This window comes from Pelobates fuscus, chromosome 3 (assembly GCF_036172605.1).
Source record: "Pelobates fuscus isolate aPelFus1 chromosome 3, aPelFus1.pri, whole genome shotgun sequence".
Lineage (NCBI taxonomy): Eukaryota > Metazoa > Chordata > Amphibia > Anura > Pelobatidae > Pelobates > Pelobates fuscus.
This window is the reverse complement of record NC_086319.1, coordinates 296,323,375-296,340,485: the sequence shown is the minus strand read 5'-3', so window position 1 is coordinate 296,340,485 and position 17,111 is coordinate 296,323,375. Positions and strand designations below refer to the sequence as shown.

General features: G+C 43.7%; 1 protein-coding gene across 1 annotated transcript in view; it reads left to right on the top strand.

Moving 5' to 3' along the window:
• The window catches only part of NOX5 (NADPH oxidase 5), a 60,139-nt gene extending 54,418 nt beyond the window's left edge, over positions 1 to 5,721 (top strand). Inside the window, exons 14-16 of the mRNA XM_063448733.1 lie at positions 2,061 to 2,160; positions 3,325 to 3,491; positions 4,301 to 5,721. Coding sequence (XP_063304803.1) covers positions 2,061 to 2,160; positions 3,325 to 3,491; positions 4,301 to 4,432 — 399 coding nt within the window. The 3' untranslated portion in view covers positions 4,433 to 5,721. The remainder of the gene's footprint in view (positions 1 to 2,060; positions 2,161 to 3,324; positions 3,492 to 4,300) is intronic.
• Positions 5,722 to 17,111: the final 11,390 nt, after the last annotated feature.

Sequence of the window (17,111 nt, the reverse complement as noted above, 5' to 3'; positions counted from 1 at the left end):
GGCTGGTAGAGGCAGTGTTATGCTCTGGGCAATGTTTTCTTGGGAGACCTTGGGTTTGGCTTTCATGCGGATGTTACTTTAACATGTACCACATACCTAGAGATTGTTGCAGACCATGTACACTTCTTCATGGCAATGGTATTCCCTGACGGCAGTGGCCATGTTTTAGCAGGATAATGCACCCTGCCACACTGCAAAAATTGTTCAGGAATGGTTTAAGAAACATAGTTACATAGCTGAAAAGAGACTTGCGTCCATCAAGTTCAGTCTTTCTCACATATGTTTTTGCTGTTGATCCAAAAGAAAGCAAAAAAAAACAGTCTGAAACACTTCCAAATTTGTCCTATGTATAGCCCTGTTTATGAATAGATTTCCAGACAATGGTTTGTACTGGACCTGAATATATTTGTATAATGTTATCATATTCACGCTGAGGTGCCGTTTTTCCAAACTAAAGAGATTTAAATTACCGGTATTTAACCTTTCTTCATAATTTTTTTTATCAATTTTGTAGCCGGTCTCTCAACACTTTTTTTAAGTGCCATAATATCCTTCCTTAGAACAGGTGCCTAAAATTGCACAGTATATTCAAGGTGGGATCTTGCCAGAGATTTATAAAGAGGCAAAATTATATTTTCATCCAGAAAATGAATGCCCCTTTTTATACATGACAAAACCTTACTGGCCTTAGCAACTTCCGATTGACATTGCATCTTGCTGCCTAAGTTATTGTTTATAACAATTCCCACATCTTTCTTGTGTGTGGTTATCCCTAATTCACTACCATTTAGGGTGTAAGTTGCTCGTGCATTCCTTACCCCTAAGTGCATAACTTTGCATTTCTCTACATTCAATTTCATCTGCCATTTGAGTCGCCTGTGCCCCAATCTATCTAAATCCCTCTGCAGCAAAGCATTTTACTACTCACATTTTACTACTTTACAGAGTTTTGTGTCATCTGCAAACACAAAAAAATGGCTTTCAAAGTCTATTTCAAGATCATTTATAAATATGTTAAATAGAAGCGGTCCCAAAACAGAACCCTGAGGGACACCACTTACTTATGCTGCCCTATGAGACCAGCTGAATGCGCGTGCAGCTCTTGCCGCGCGTGCGCATTCAGCCGAATGGGAGGAGAGGAGGATCATCAGAGGAGAAGAGCTCCCCGCCCAGCGCTGGAGAAAGGTAAGTTTTAACCCCTTTCCTCTCCCCAGAGCCCGGCAGGAGGGGGTTCCTGAGGGTGGGGGCTTTTGAGCTTGAGTCCACCGAGTGCTCTTTTTCCGGTATTGAGAGATGGAATCTCCTACGGGGAACTTCCATTAGCAACCCTGAGCTAAGTCGGGGAGTGGAGGACCAGCTCATTGGGTAAGAGAGTAAGCTGATCACTCTCAGCCAATGAGATGGCTGAGACATGCACCTATAGGCTTAGCTCAGACACAGATATTCAGACTGCAGAGAGGAGTGGACTGGTGCCTGTGAGAAGGCAATCCATTAGCAAACAGTTTGACTAATTACCTGGGGGGAGGGCACATAGTAGTTATTGTGAATGGAGTATTTTTTTAATAATAGTAAAATTCAGATCTCTAGATATATTTTACACTTCTTATATACATATTAACACAACATTTCACATGCAGGCAAGAAGTAGAATCTAATCCCAATGTTGGATGTGTCACTTTGTGTCATGCAGCTTGAATCATTCTCACCCAGGTTTTAAGCTACAATTCTTGTTGAGTCTCATGGAATAGCTAACATACAAGGAATGCAAAATCAGGCAATCTGAGGTCATTGGTAGGAAGGGAGAAATTCCACCTATTCCACCTATGCAGAACTGCAATGTAATTTAGCACTAATGTTCTCGTCTGTGATCAGCTTATTGGTTGGAGGCATGAAGGGAGTTGTGTCTCACACATATAGTGCTATCATAGCTGGGATGATTGTTGGAGGCGACTATGACAACATATAGCATTTTGTTCTTTCATATAATCATAAATAATAACGGCTTCCTAAAGAGAATCTACTATTTTATTAAATTGCTCTTAATTCTATATCATTGGTAGGTAGACTTTATCTGGATAAATCGGGACCAAAAGTATTTTGAATGGTTTGTGAGTCTCCTAACCAAGCTCGAGATGGATCAAGCTGATGAAGAGCCACAGGGTACGTAGTGCTATCTTGCTGTCTCTTAGTTATTGTGTAACTATACAACCTTTATATGTAAATTGTTATTTGTGATATGATTTATGTACACAAAACTTTTTGTTTCATGACTTTTGACATAATGATTTTAAAAACTGTAAAAAATTATAATCACACACTCATGTCTAAATACGTGTTGCGCAGGCACAGATAAAGCATATACATACATTATTTAGATTTAAATGTATGTATAGATAGATTATCTTCAAAAACAATTGTATGGTGTTTCATACAATTTGAGGGATGGGCCAGTCTGACAGTGGATAGGAGCATAGATGTAGAGGATCCCTTTAGAGGGACTTTTTTTAGGGCAACCATTCCCCCACAAGGGTTTTGGCCTTGGTTTTCCGATGTTAGCCAGTTTCTGTTGCTACAATAAATATTGATGGCCAGAGGTCTTTTAATAGCGTACAATCCAGAGCGTAATGGTGATCAATCCAAGGCCACAGATGTGTTAACTGTTTCTCTATGTGCTGAGTTAACTTGCGTGGCAAAGAAGGAAAGTGGGGATTCTGTTGCCATACCTGGAAGGTAAGATGATGCTCAGAGACTCCTGTGCTGTAATTATCACAAGTTATAGGTGAGTTTCAATGTTTCATTTAATGGTATACATTCCAGAGAGGTGGCAGTTCCCCTTTAAGTATGGCTGGAATTTAAAACGTCAATAGAATATGGCAATTCGATGGGCAGGTGGTTTTACTGTAAAGGCCAGTAGTATTGAATAGTCTTCTCTTGGGCAGTGTCTGTACTGTAAAGTCCATTAGAACAGTATGTTCTTCCTTTGGACACCAGCTGTTCTTTAAAGACTAATATAATAATTAGTTTCTCCAGTAGCTGTTGTGAATCAATAGAATAGTAATTTCTTTAAATGGGTGTCTGGCTTTTTGGTAAAGGTTTGATTAGCGCACCTCATCATTTTTCAGAAATTACATTTAACATCTGAACCAGGGAGAGCTCTTGAAACTTCCATACTGCCTACGTTCATGCCCAATACTAGGGTAGATATTGGACAATGTCCTTATCATATAAAAAAAATTAAACCATCTACATATTTAAAATATCACATTAGTATTCCTTACATGTTTGTAGACTAAAAATAAATATTTTGATTTTTGAAATGTACAGGTTGTTTCCTAGAGATGCATATGTACATGACATCAGCTCTCTGCAAGAATGACATGAAGGCCATTGGACTGCAAATGGCCCTTGACCTACTGGCACAGAAAGAGAAGAAAGATTCCATTACTGGCTTGAGGACCAGGACACAGCCTGGAAGACCAGACTGGCACAAGGTATGACTGCAATGGGCTTAAAGAGGAAACATAGAGCCCTGGTCCAAGAATCCAAAAATGGCCCTCCTCATCGCCCTCCTTGCTCCCTCCTAAGCAATACACCTGCGTGGGATTTTGTGTGGTGGTTGAGTATGATTGTGCACAAATTGGTTGAGTGGATTCTGTGTTGGATTGGCTAAGTGTGATGTATATATGTGTGTAGTTGGCTGAGTGTGATTGTATATGAAGTTTGGCTAAGTGGAGCGATACTCCTTGCTTGGGGACACTTCCTTAATGGCATTCCCCTGTGTTGATACTAACATAATGGCTTCGCTGCCAACACATTGGCATTAGTGAATCCCATGCTCTCCCACCAAGCGTGGATCCTATCCCTGTGTGTATGGGAGCTGCTCTGATCTTTGTGCTCTTCCTACACTGCTCCCAAGCACACCTTTTAGTGATGCTGGGGCTAGAGTGATGTCATATCTCAGGTCCTAGCATCAACGCAGGTCATGATTAAACATTTCTACAACAGAATATATAAATATGAGATCCATCACTACCTATTCCCAACATCCCCCTCCCCTCCCCCCCTTTGCCCAATACTCTACATTTGGGAAAAGTAGGTATGTGCTACTCTTCATTAGCACAAGGGCAGCCCTCCTTGACAAGTGGTACACAGGCAGCCTTTGTGATCCTGGGTAGTCTGCCACTGTACCACCAACAGACTTTCTCATTATTATAACATCTGTCAAGTCATGCTGTGAATTTACAGATGATATCCAAGTGCATCTACTGACTCTGCATATGATTTTTTTTTTTTATTCTAGGTGTTCCAAAAAATTGAGCAAGAAAAAAAGGGCAAAGTACAGGTGTTCTTCTGTGGGTCTCCATCATTGGCCAAAGTAATCAAAGCTCAATGTGAGCAGTTCAACTTCAAATTTTTCAAGGAACATTTCTAATAATATATTTACATTTTTTTAAATGTATAGTATATGAAAGATTATTTCACAACTACACCTAGATGTGCAAAACTGAAAAAGCATGGCATAAAATGCCTTATTTGCTTCCTTGGTTACACAAACATTATACTTAAATTGCCATTCTAACCAACACTCTAACCAACAGCTTAGTTTAGTGATTTTCTTGCAGTGGGCCCCAGCTTGTCGTTTGAAAAATAAGGGCTTCTGCAGTTTGAAAAATAAGGGCTTCTTCCCAGAACACTGAAACTGCCCCGTCCTCAGCCAACTTGTTAATGTGAAATTACACTACCCCATTATTAAAGGAAAGCACCAGCCTGATAGCAAACTATCCCAATGTAGTTTTTATGGTAGCAGGAGTGTCTGGACTCTGTCTTACCTTCACGGGCTAAAATGTTTTCCAACTGTTTACCCAAAGTTGGTATCCCACTGCCCAAAACCTCTGCCATCTCTTTTCTATCCTCTTAGTGGCTACTATGAACAAGAAGGTTTGCCAGGTGGCTGGTGATAGGCTGAGAGTGTCAGTTGACAATCTCAGCCTATTAAGGTTAGCCCATTGAGGGTAATAGTACGTACTATTACTACGTACTATTACTCTCCATAGTATTGAAGTTACTTATGGGATTGGGAATGTTCCACTCAAAACAGAGCAGTTATAAATTGAGAACGCTGGGCTAATCCATATCGAGAAAATGAGTTGCAGTAGTTATTTTGCTTAGACTGTCCCTTTAATTCTTGTCACATCAAATTATCTATCACGGTACTGCAAGGCATTGTTACAAAATTAGATGGACAAGTGACTCCAGTATGAACAGCGAGAAAAAAATATTACAAAAACTATGAAAACATTATATGAAATTTGCATAACCGCCAAGTAGCAGAACGCAATCACATATTTAATATTCTGTCCAACTTACATTTCAACCATATCATTAAAAAGGACCATGCTAAAACTGCTTTGCATACTAATGTTTCATTTATTCGCCCACAGACCTCTTTACAGTCACTCCTTAAAGAACAGATTTTCTTGTCAGAGACTGATGATTTTAAGTACCCAACTTACTGCTGTCAGTTGACTTCATGTATTCATATAATTTATTCAGAATATGTAAGAAAAAATTGCAGATAAAAGCTGATCTTTCAACGATTGCCTGAAAATCTAGAGTTGCATTGCTGCAAGTACATCTAACTTTCTAGTTACAAACTCAAGAGCCAGCCGATTGTTCTCTCCTGTAAATGAAGAAGAGAAAGTCTGCGTACTCTGAAAAGTGTACTTGTCTTTCCAATAGTCTCTTTCATCTCTTTTATTAATAGTGAAGAATCACTAGGCACTGCTAACAACTCAATATGTTATGGTACTTTTTCAGTAAACCAAAATGTTTAAGTGTCTATCTGTTCCTGTCCAAATTAAAGAGAATTGAATTGCGTATATACGCTGAAGTAATTCAGTCTGACACACGGAGTTCAGGTTAAAATAACTTCGAGGAAATTTATTGGCAAGTGCAGAATCAGCGGGCGCGCAGGCCCTTTTAAGAGACATTTTCGTCATCATTGATTATCAAGATATCAGTGAATAAACATCATTAATTGGATTAATTGTTAAGTGTCTGGGTTAGTGTCCACCTTTCAATATAATTAATTGGATCAAAAGCTAAGTGGTTAGTTCCGTGTCCACCCACCAAGAGGTGGTACTTTTTCGGACACGGGTGGGGGACAAGGGGTCTTGAGCGTCATTTTACTCGGTCGGTGATGTCAAATCTCGTGGTTAGGTGCAAGGTCTCTTATGAATAGAACATTTCATTACTACTGTGTTCTCATGGCCTTTAAATTATATTATGTTGCGAGTTAGGGGAAATTCAACAGTTCCTGGGTTAGTCATATCCTTATGGAGAATACAGTCCTTGTCTATTGTATTAGATGTGCTGAGAAATACTGTCATGTAATGTAGTTTTCATATGAAGAAGTCAGGTTATGAGGACAAAATGGAGGATTTGTCACAGTATCAGGTTAATACAGAGTTAGAGCAGCAATTCAATATAAATACAATAAGATTTTTTAATAATTCTACATCAGTCCCCCCTATGAAATGTTAGATTCTAAGAGATAAAAACTTTATTTGTTAATACCAGAAGACGTGTTAGCCCAAAGGCACAGAAACCCCGTGGCCGCTAGCTAGGTGTTAATGCAAAGTGCAAGTCTGTCCCTAGATCTGACCCTAATAGGCTAACCATCCGTCAGTATGGCTCTCGAACGCTTCACACCCAAGGGTATCCCATGGCAGCTAACCCACCACTTCTCCACATGGGGCCTTTACCATTCACCGACAGATGCTGTCCCTAAGGTGGTCCCTTCCTAGAACTCTCGCACTTTATCATCAAAAGGGATGGATTGCAGCGGCAAACAGGGTGTGTTGAGATCCTGGAAATCTTGGTCATCAACATCAAGTAATGTGAAAGTGGGTGCCGCTTGGTCAATAGTCTTCGTGAGAGCTTTCCTCAGGCAGGGGAAGACACAACAAAAGAGAAGAGCAAAGATAAAAAAAGAAATTAGTATTGCCATACCAATATACATTAAAGCCTTTTTCCAACCCGTCATCCAACCAAACCATCTGTCCCAGGGATCTTTTATCCCAGAATTCCTTTTTAATTCTTCTGAGAGGTCATTTAATTTTGCTATGGCTAATGTAACTTTACCATTAGGACCTGTGTTTTCTGGGATGTAAGTACAACATGTCATGGTGTCGGGCAAAATTTTACATACCCCTCCTTTTTCGGCTAGGATCATATCCAGGGCTATTCTATTTTGGAAGGCCATTTGGGATGTTGCCTGCAACTGTTCGGCTAATCCCTGGAGGGCATCTCTGGTGTAATTAACGAAACGCTGTTGATTGTAATAAATGTAGTTTATCCAATTTAAGTTCTTGTTTGCAGTAACTATGGTAAAAATTGATTCAAATCCTGCAGCAACTTCATCCCTTGCTTTAAATTCATTGGGTACCCCCCTAGGCACCCCAATGGCATCAATGTAAATGTGAGGGTCAAAACTTCCTTTTACTGGGGCTTCACGCTTGGCCTTAGTGTGGCTGGACTCATGGGTGTTGGTGTGTGTGTCAGAAATAATGTGTATAGGCATAATGGCCTTGGCCAATGTACACTCCCCCCACCACTCTGTGTCCATTCTGGATCTTAACTGTAAATCCCCACACAACCAGTAAATATCTCCCAGTGACCTAGTGTGCTGCTGCAGCAAACGTACAGGAACAGTTCTATACGTAGTACAATAACCTGCGGGAAAGTTACCCACAAATTTACCAATCCCATCATGTTTGACATAGCAAGTGTAATTACCTTTATATATGGTAACACCATGAGGAGGTCTTACATTTTTGGCTATAAGAGGATACTCCGCTGTCCATGCTTGACATTGAGACCTGTTGAAATTATATTGATAGGCAAAAAGACTTAAAATGCAATTTTCTTCATTTACTGGCAGAGTCAAAGGTACAGTGCCCAGATGAGGCCGGGCACCACCACACACATAGCATGCGGTTCGGTTATGTTTGTTGGCATTATATTTCATCCATTCTAACCATAGGTTAACATCATTAAAACCTGTTTCAGCGGCCATAGTATCTTCAAAGGTGGGGTTAGCAATGGCCATCATGTCCTTAAAGGACTGGATGTGTGGTTTTAATGGGTTTGTGACCATATGAGTAGCTCCTCGCCACTCAGGGGAATTACACATATCTTTAAGGTAGAAATGCCCTAATTTAGTATAGGAACCCTTTTTCCAGTACATTCCCAATACATACTGGTCTGCATCTGTTGGGCTTGGATGCTCAACATTAAGAATTAATTTCATTGGTGTGCCTCCTCCAGGCTTTCTCAGAGTCATTCTTTGAAGGAGGGACCTACCATGATCATCTACTTTAGATAAGGCACTTTTTGGCTTGTAGCCCCAGGAAGGCCCGGCATTCCATCCCGCCGCCCCCCAATGGCCACAATCATGCCCCCATTGTTTGTCAACTACACAAACATATGGATCTTTTACATGAGGGATATCTCTATAGATATTCTGGATTTGTGTTGTAGTGAATGGGCATTCTACGATGTCACAATAATCAAAGGTATAGGTAGCCACACGGGTACATGATGAATTATACCAGAAGGTGTACCCACTAGCATCTTTAGTGATGGCTACTTGCTGGGCCTTAATTAAACTAATTAAGGAGACAATGTACCAGAGGTACATGGTTGTGCGGTATCTGCTTCCTCTGGGGCAGGAGACTTCTTGCAGTGGGAAGCGTGGATCCAATGTGGCCTGCCGGCCAATTTGACGGAAGTTGCGGTGATCAGGAGAACTTGGAATGGCCCGTCAAATCTTGGTTCCAGGGTGCTTTTCCGCACGAACTTCTTAACCAGAACCCAATCTCCGGGAAGCAGGTTATGGGTACCTGTATCCAATTCGGGATCTGGAATTGAAGAGAAAACTTGGGCATGTATTTTGTTCAAGGCACTTGCAAGTTCAGTTACATAGTCTACTAAAACATCTGATTGAAGCTGTAACTGCTGTGGATAATAACAACCTAGTCTGGGTGCTGTCCCAAATAGAATCTCATATGGGGACAGTGAATGCTTCCCTCTAGGTGTGTGCCTAACACTGAACAAAGCTATTGACAGACTTTCTGGCCAGGGCGTTTTTGTTTCTTGTGACATTTTTAACATTCTGGCTTTTAGAGTGCCATTCATGCGCTCTACTTTACCACTACTTTGTGGGTGGTAAGGGGTGTGGAAGGCTAGGGTCACTCCCAGAGCAGTCCAAATTTCTTTAGTCACTGTTGCTGTAAAGGCTGGGCCTTGATCACTTTCAATGACTTCTGGAAGTCCAAATCTACATACAATGTCTGTAAGTAGGCGTCTTGCGGTTGTTTTCGCAGTGATATTGGCTACAGGGTAGGCTTCTGGCCAGCCTGAGAACATATCCACCATTACTAGTGCATATTCATGAGACCCACTCTTGGGCATTTGGATATGATCAATTTGAATTCTCTGGAATGGGTACATGGGTTTTGCTAGGTGCTTTGCAGGCACCTTGATTGGTCTTCCTGGATTACATTTTGCACAAATGACACAGGCCCTGCAGAAGCTGTTGATCAGGGTTGTGATTCCAGGTGCTTCATAATATTTTTGAATGAGGGCGGCCATTAGGTCTTTTGACAGATGTGCAGGCCCATGGGCCCATTGGACAACTGCTGGGTATAAGTTTCTTGGAAGGCAAAATTTAGAATTGTTGTAGTAAATTCCGTCCTTTTGGACAGCTCCTTTCTTCTTCCATTTCTGGATTTCTTCAGGGGTAATTATAGCTTGTTGTTCTCGTAGAATTCTTAGGTCAGTAGGAAGAGTTTGTAAGGTAAAGATAGGAACTTCTTCTTCTTGACCGGACACTTCTTCATCCACTTCCTGCAAATCTCTGGCTGCTTGCTTAGCAGCCTGATCGGCCAAATGGTTGCCTTTTGCTTCATCTGAATCCAATTTCCCATGTGCCTTTACTTTCAAAACGGCCACTTCTTCAGGGAGTAGGAGGGCATCCATTAGTTCCTTGATTGCAGAGCTGTGTTTGACTGGTGTACCGGCAGTGGTAAGAAATCCTCTTGTCTTCCAAATGAGGCCGAAGTCATGTGCCACACCCAGAGCATATCTTGAATCTGTATAGATGTTGGCACGCTTTCCCTTGGAAATCTTGCATGCTGAAGTCAGGGCTTGCAATTCAGCTTCTTGCGCAGACATTGCTGGCGGTAAAGGTGATGACTTGAGAACTTCCCCTGTTGTGGTTACGGCATATCCTGTATGGTATTTTCCTTCTTCATCAGCATATCTTGAACCGTCCACAAACAGAGTAAAATCCGGATCCGGTAATGGATTCTCATGCACAGTTGGTAAGTGTACTGTTTCCATTTTCATCTGTTCGAAACAGTCATGAGGAGTTTCTGGGTCATAGTCATTTGTTATAACTAGGTCTTTAAATTCTTTTTCTAGGAAGTGGCGTGGCCATGCTTCCAGAAGGTCAGTTGTTGGGTATTTGACAATACCATTTTCCTGTAGCTGTTCTTCATCCATGGTGGCCCATAACTTTGCCATGGGCCCAAGATCATTCCATGACTTTGTCTTCAATTTGGTAACAGGAATATGTGGGATAGCAGTATCCCAATGGCGGTATAGGTAATTAAGTTGTTGAGGTAGTTGGACCAAGACCATGCTATTGCCTTCAGAGTCACAATAGAAATCTTGAGCAGTGAGCTTAACATCAGTCCAATGGTAGAGCTCATCTTCATAGCAAGGCTCGGGAGTAATGTCTGGTTTGTACCACATGGTACAGAAGGCGTGATCTGGGCCTTCACAGAGAGGCTTTTCACCTTCATAAAATGTCAAATGTGGATGCATGACTTTCTTGATACATCCACAAAGCAGGTAAATGTAGGTTTCATCTGTGATAAATCCATAATAGATACCCCCCTCAGGGAGTGGAAGAAGAGTGGATGGGTTAAGAACTTGACATCTTTGGATGGAAATGTTGTCTGGTAGAAGAAGATGGCACTGGAGGCGTAGGTGTCTGGCTGGAGACACGTGCTTGAGCTGGACTTGGTTGATGATGGCAGAAATGTCATGAGGGGCCAAAACAACCAGGGGGTGGCCAAGGACCAGGTCTGAGGTTCTTTCTATGAGCTCTCTTGCAGCAAAAACAGCCCTGAGACAGGAAGGAGTCCCTCTGGCCACAATGTCCAGTTGACATGAGAAATATCCAATAGGCCTCTGGCGGTCTCTTAAGTCATTAGTTTGGGTGAGAACTCCTGTTGCGTGGCCTTGTCTTTCAGAGACAAATAATTTGAAAGGTTTGGAGTAATCAGGTAGGCCCAAGGCAGGAGCAGAAGCAATAGCACGCTTAAGAGATTTGAAATTGTCCAGAGCTTCGTTGGTCAGGCCGAATGGATCTGACTTGAGTGCATCGTAGAGAGGTTGCATAAGCAGAGAGGCCTCTGGGATCCATGCTCTGCAGTAGGAAATGAGGCCTAAGAAGGCATGAAGAGATTTTGAAGTCCTTGGGGGTTGAATGTCCAGAATTGTTCTGACTCGGTCCCGAGTGAGATGTCTGGTACCTTGAGATAGGCAATGTCCAAGGAAAATCACAGAGGGTTGACAGAATTGCAGCTTGAGAAGCGAAGCTTTACATCCTTGTTCTGCCAAATAGCAAAGCAGACTAATTGAACATTTTTCAGTAGTGGGTATATCATCTCCACAGAGCAACAAATCATCCACATACTGGAGTAAAACAACTTCTGGGTGTTCAGCTTGCCATGGGTCAAGAATAGTACACATGGCTTTGGCAAATTGACTTGGAGAATTTTGTGCCCCTTGGGGCATGACAGTCCATGTATATTGTTGCATTTCATGGGTGAAAGCGAACAGGTATTGACAGGATGGATCTAGTGGAACACTGAAAAAGGCATTAGCTAGATCAATGACTGTGAAATACTTTGCAGAAGGTGGGACGCCAGAGAGCAGAGTATGGGGGTTTGGTACAAGAGGGGTGTCCAGGACAGTGGCTTCATTGACTGCACGGAGATCCTGAACCATCCTGTACTTTACTGGCTCACCTTTTAGAGTCTTTTTCTTCACAGGAAATAATGGAGTATTACATTCTGATTTACACTCCACTAAAGCACCCTTTTCCAGGAGCGCTTTGATGTGAATAGAAATGGCTGCAGCCTGTGCTGGTTTTAGAGGATATTGTGGTTTCCTTGGTAACTTAGCTCCTGGGATAAGCTTAACCACCACAGGTGGGACATTTAGATGACCTATATCCTCTGGGCCTGAGGACCATAACTTAGCAGGCACCTGAGTTTTTAACTCATCTGGGAAATTGGACCTAGGTTCTGCTGCTTGCTCATTGGATATATCTAATTGCAGCATCAAAGGTATGGAGCACAGGGCTGAAGTGTCAGAAACAGATAGAGGTGTAGACATTTCTACCTGTCCATCTGGAGTGAAGGTTATAGACGCCTGCAGGCGTGAAAGGACATCAGCGCCTAACAGGTTAATTGGGCATGTGGAGGAAACTACAAAACGAGCAAGTAAGCTTGTGCCAACCCGCAGAGGGGTTGTTAGAGGACTGTGTCTCGGTTGGCCATCCACTCCAACACAGGAGACATCAATACTTGACAAGAAAGATGGGTCTGGCAGGTCTTGTTCTCTGAGAACACTTCGGGCTGCGCCTGTGTCGATAAGAAATGTGGTAGGTTGGCCTTCAATGGGTAAAGTCACTGTGGCAAGTGGCCCCCCCCCCTTATCCCCTGTAAACACTGCCATGACAGGGGTTAATGACACAGGTTTGCCAATTTCCTAATCATCATCTGGTTCCTCAACAATTGGAACCGTTTTCATGGTCTTAGGGGCCGGGGCAGGCTTGGGAAACTTTTTGGGCTCCCCTGTAGGAAACTTTTTGGGCTCCCCCGGTTCCCTTTTGGGTTCTGGACAGTCACTTCTGTAGTGTCCCTTAGCCCCACAATTAAAACATGTTACGTCCTCTAACTTGACACCCTTGGTGCCAGGGGCGATGGGGGTGGCACGGGCCACCATGAGAGGAGCTGAATTGGGTCTTCTGGGGGTTTGGGCGGATTCCAAACCTCTAGCAACTAGGAGTAACGTATCTAGGGGAACAACCTTGTATTCAGGGCGTGCAGCAATGATTCCCTTGCGTATGGAATCTTTAACACCTTGGACAAACGCACCTGATAGCATTTGTGAATGAATTTTGTCAGTGAGATCAAATCCCAAATCTGTAAACATTTGATATAATCTTGCATGAAACCTTTCCACTGATTCTCCTTTGTCTTGCACAACATCAGTAAGGCCAGCAGCTTGATCTGCAAGTTTATCCTTAGCCCAATCTCTCAATTGATTGCAAAAGGTTACTCCGGAGGGATAATCAACATCACTTGTAAGCAGATCTGTACTGAGGTGGCGGGCCATGCTGGGCCAATATGCATCCCCTGCTTTAATAGCACAAATGCTCAGTAGGTCACGCCAGGCGGCGGAATAAGTCTTTTGTATCTGAACTATCCCTCGGTAAAAAGGCATAGGCTGTTTCTCTGGGTCAGGGAGAGATTTCATTAAAGCACTAGCTTGTGTGGGGTTAAAAGCGACATATTTAGGAGGGGCCTGTTCTCCCCGACCCTGATGGCCGAAGGGATCTTCAATAGAACGGTGGGCTCTCGCAGCCTCCAGTGAACCCTGGGACAGCCTGTCATCCTCTTCCTCATCTAGCTCTATTATCTGGGACCTTCTGCGTGAGGGGATCACCTGAGGAGACAGGGCCGGGGGATAGGAGGGAGCTCCGGAGGCGGGAGTTGCCATTGGGTCATAACCTTGGGACCGGTAATCACCGGGAAGCACCGGCATCAGGGGTGCTGAATGGCTGGGGGCCGCCATATTGGAGGCGGGGAAGGAAGTTGCATTGGGGTTAAGGGAAGACGTGGCGGCCATGTTGGATGTGGGCACATCCGGGGCAGACTGAACCGGACTGGGCATGACCGGAACCTGGGGAGTGGCTTGGGGAAAGGGGTATGGCCAGTGAGGATAGGGGTATGGGAAGGGGTATGGCCAGGCCATTTGGGTGGGAGTTGGGGCGGAACCTGGAGTGGGCAGTGAGGTTGGGGAGGGATTAGCAGAGGGGGTGGGAAACTGGGCTGTGGTCGGGGCGGGCGAGGGAGAGGGTGGGGAAGAGTCAGTAAAGGTGCCTGAAGGAGGAGGAGCCGGAGTGGGATCAGCAGGATTGACAGTGGCAGGAGAGGAGGGGTTAGTGAACTGGGCAGATGCAGATGGGAGGGTAGGATTATCTACGGAGACAAAGTGTGAGGAAGGAATGGCAGATGAGATGTTAGCATTAGACTCAGAAGGTGGCTTGGGGATGGATGAGGATGATGGGAATGTTAGGGAGGGAGAAGGGGAAAAGTAGGATCCATCAGAATTTAGGACCGGGCAAACGGGAGAGGTGACAGGATGGGGATCGGGAGGATTGGGAGTGGGATACATAGTCAGCTGGCAATCTCCCATTGCTGACTGGACCTTTGGGATAGACATCCCCCGGGCGCCATTTTGGGGCGCTGGCTGAGGAAGAGCCCCAGCAACACAATTATTATGGTACACAAACAATTTCACACCCTTGTGAATTATTTCTTCTTCAACCCAACCTTCTTGCTGAATAGCCTTTGCTACTCTGTACCATGCTTCAGCTGTTTTTAATAAATTATAATTTGCAAGCTTGCCTTTCTTTTCCATCAACAATCTACGCCAACTTTCTGGTTGTAATCTACCACATGTCGGCACAGCTATTTTACAAACTTTTGCAATCTTTTCAACACCTTTAACCATCTCCTCACCCTCTCTGTCATCAACTAAATCACATGCTAACCAGCCCTTACTGGGCTTACTTAAATCCTGCCCCATGATCCCTTCTCCCCTACACCAGCGTCCCAGATATAGGGAAAGATAAGGAAAATTGAACCGGAACGTCTACAATGCTCGACTGCCACCTGAGAATCGTGGGTCTTTCTCAAGTGCGTCTTCCCAAAACGTAGACTAGTCACTGAATCCGCCTACCCGGGGTGGTAGACACGGATTGGAGCGAGGTGAGAAGTGTGTGACCAATCACTTCTCTATTAAGAGGAATGGGAGTGGATAGTACAATAGTACAGGAAGTGTAGAAAAGGTAAAGAGTAAGGGAAGGAAAATCCTTAGAGACAGATACAGGAGTTTAAATGACTCCACATTAAACAAACAAGACAACAGTACAGTTGAAATACAGTGCATGCATCACAGTTCAAATGAAATCAACAGTAATCCCTTTCCTTCTACATGTGCTTACTCCAAAGTCACCTTTCTCAACCTCGTAGTGTCCCCGCTCGGAGAATGACTTCCTCAAGTCTCACTACCAGCGGCCAAGGATAACAGCTAACACCGGTCCGAAATCCTTTCTAGCCTCCCTCGTTACAGCAGTCCACTTAAAGTGGCCACGCCACCCTCACTCCCGTAGTGCCCTTATAAAACCCACTCTATAAGTCTCACTACCACGTGATGCGGAAAACAAGCAATGCCTGCCTGAATCCCCCCAGGAAACTGAGTCCCCTGCCACAAGGCTAAGTCTCCTACCACAGTTAAAATAATCAGTGGGCCTTCAACTCAACTAGAGCCGAAGGGTCCGGGTCAGGACGTCCCCAACTCAACTAGAGCTGGATGGTCCGGGTCAGGACGTCCCCAACTCAACTAGAGCTGGATGGTCCGAAAGCGCACAGTGAAGCTAGCTAGGCTATCAAAGTGACACAAAATTGGATCACAGGAAACTATGATTCTACACAGATCCCACAATTCCACAAACTTCTTTTTCCTTACAGCCACAGCCACGAGGCTCCTAAAAGAAGTAAACAGGCAAAGAAGACCCCCAGGAACACATCCACAGGTCAACCCCCCTTTTTCCCTACAGCCACAAACACGTGGCTCCTAAAAGGAGTAAAACAGGCAACAGGACTCCAGGCAAACCCCCCCGGGTCCACCCTCCCCTTTATCCCAAAAAGGGGAAACAAATAAACATTCAGCCCGGGCAACCAAACTAGACACACCCAGGCAACAGATAGACTAAATGCAGGTAACAAATGGGTAATGAGACTCCGGGCAAGATATTACCTGTCTTTGATGTCCTCCCGGGAAGCAGTCACAGACACGTGGACGGGTCAATCAAAGGGGCCGGAACGTACCGGTGGCTCTGCAGTAGTCTCTACCGTGTATCTGGAGGTGATCAATCTCCCTTCCTTCCCCCTGGATTCCTCCGTCCACCCTTGTCTTCCTTAGGACGGCTCACCGGCCAGACATAGCCCGGAGTCCCTGTTCGGGCGCCAAAGTTGTTATGGTACTTTTTCAGTAAACCAAAATGTTTAAGTGTCTATCTGTTCCTGTCCAAATTAAAGAGAATTGAATTGCGTATATACGCTGAAGTAATTCAGTCTGACACACGGAGTTCAGGTTAAAATAACTTCGAGGAAATTTATTGGCAAGTGCAGAATCAGCGGGCGCGCAGGCCCTTTTAAGAGACATTTTCGTCATCATTGATTATCAAGATATCAGTGAATAAACATCATTAATTGGATTAATTGTTAAGTGTCTGGGTTAGTGTCCACCTTTCAATATAATTAATTGGATCAAAAGCTAAGTGGTTAGTTCCGTGTCCACCCACCAAGAGGTGGTACTTTTTCGGACACGGGTGGGGGACAAGGGGTCTTGAGCGTCATTTTACTCGGTCGGTGATGTCAAATCTCGTGGTTAGGTGCAAGGTCTCTTATGAATAGAACATTTCATTACTACTGTGTTCTCATGGCCTTTAAATTATATTATGTTGCGAGTTAGGGGAAATTCAACAGTTCCTGGGTTAGTCATATCCTTATGGAGAATACAGTCCTTGTCTATTGTATTAGATGTGCTGAGAAATACTGTCATGTAATGTAGTTTTCATATGAAGAAGTCAGGTTATGAGGACAAAATGGAGGATTTGTCACAGTATCAGGTTAATACAGAGTTAGAGCAGCAATTCAATATAAATACAATAAGATTTTTTA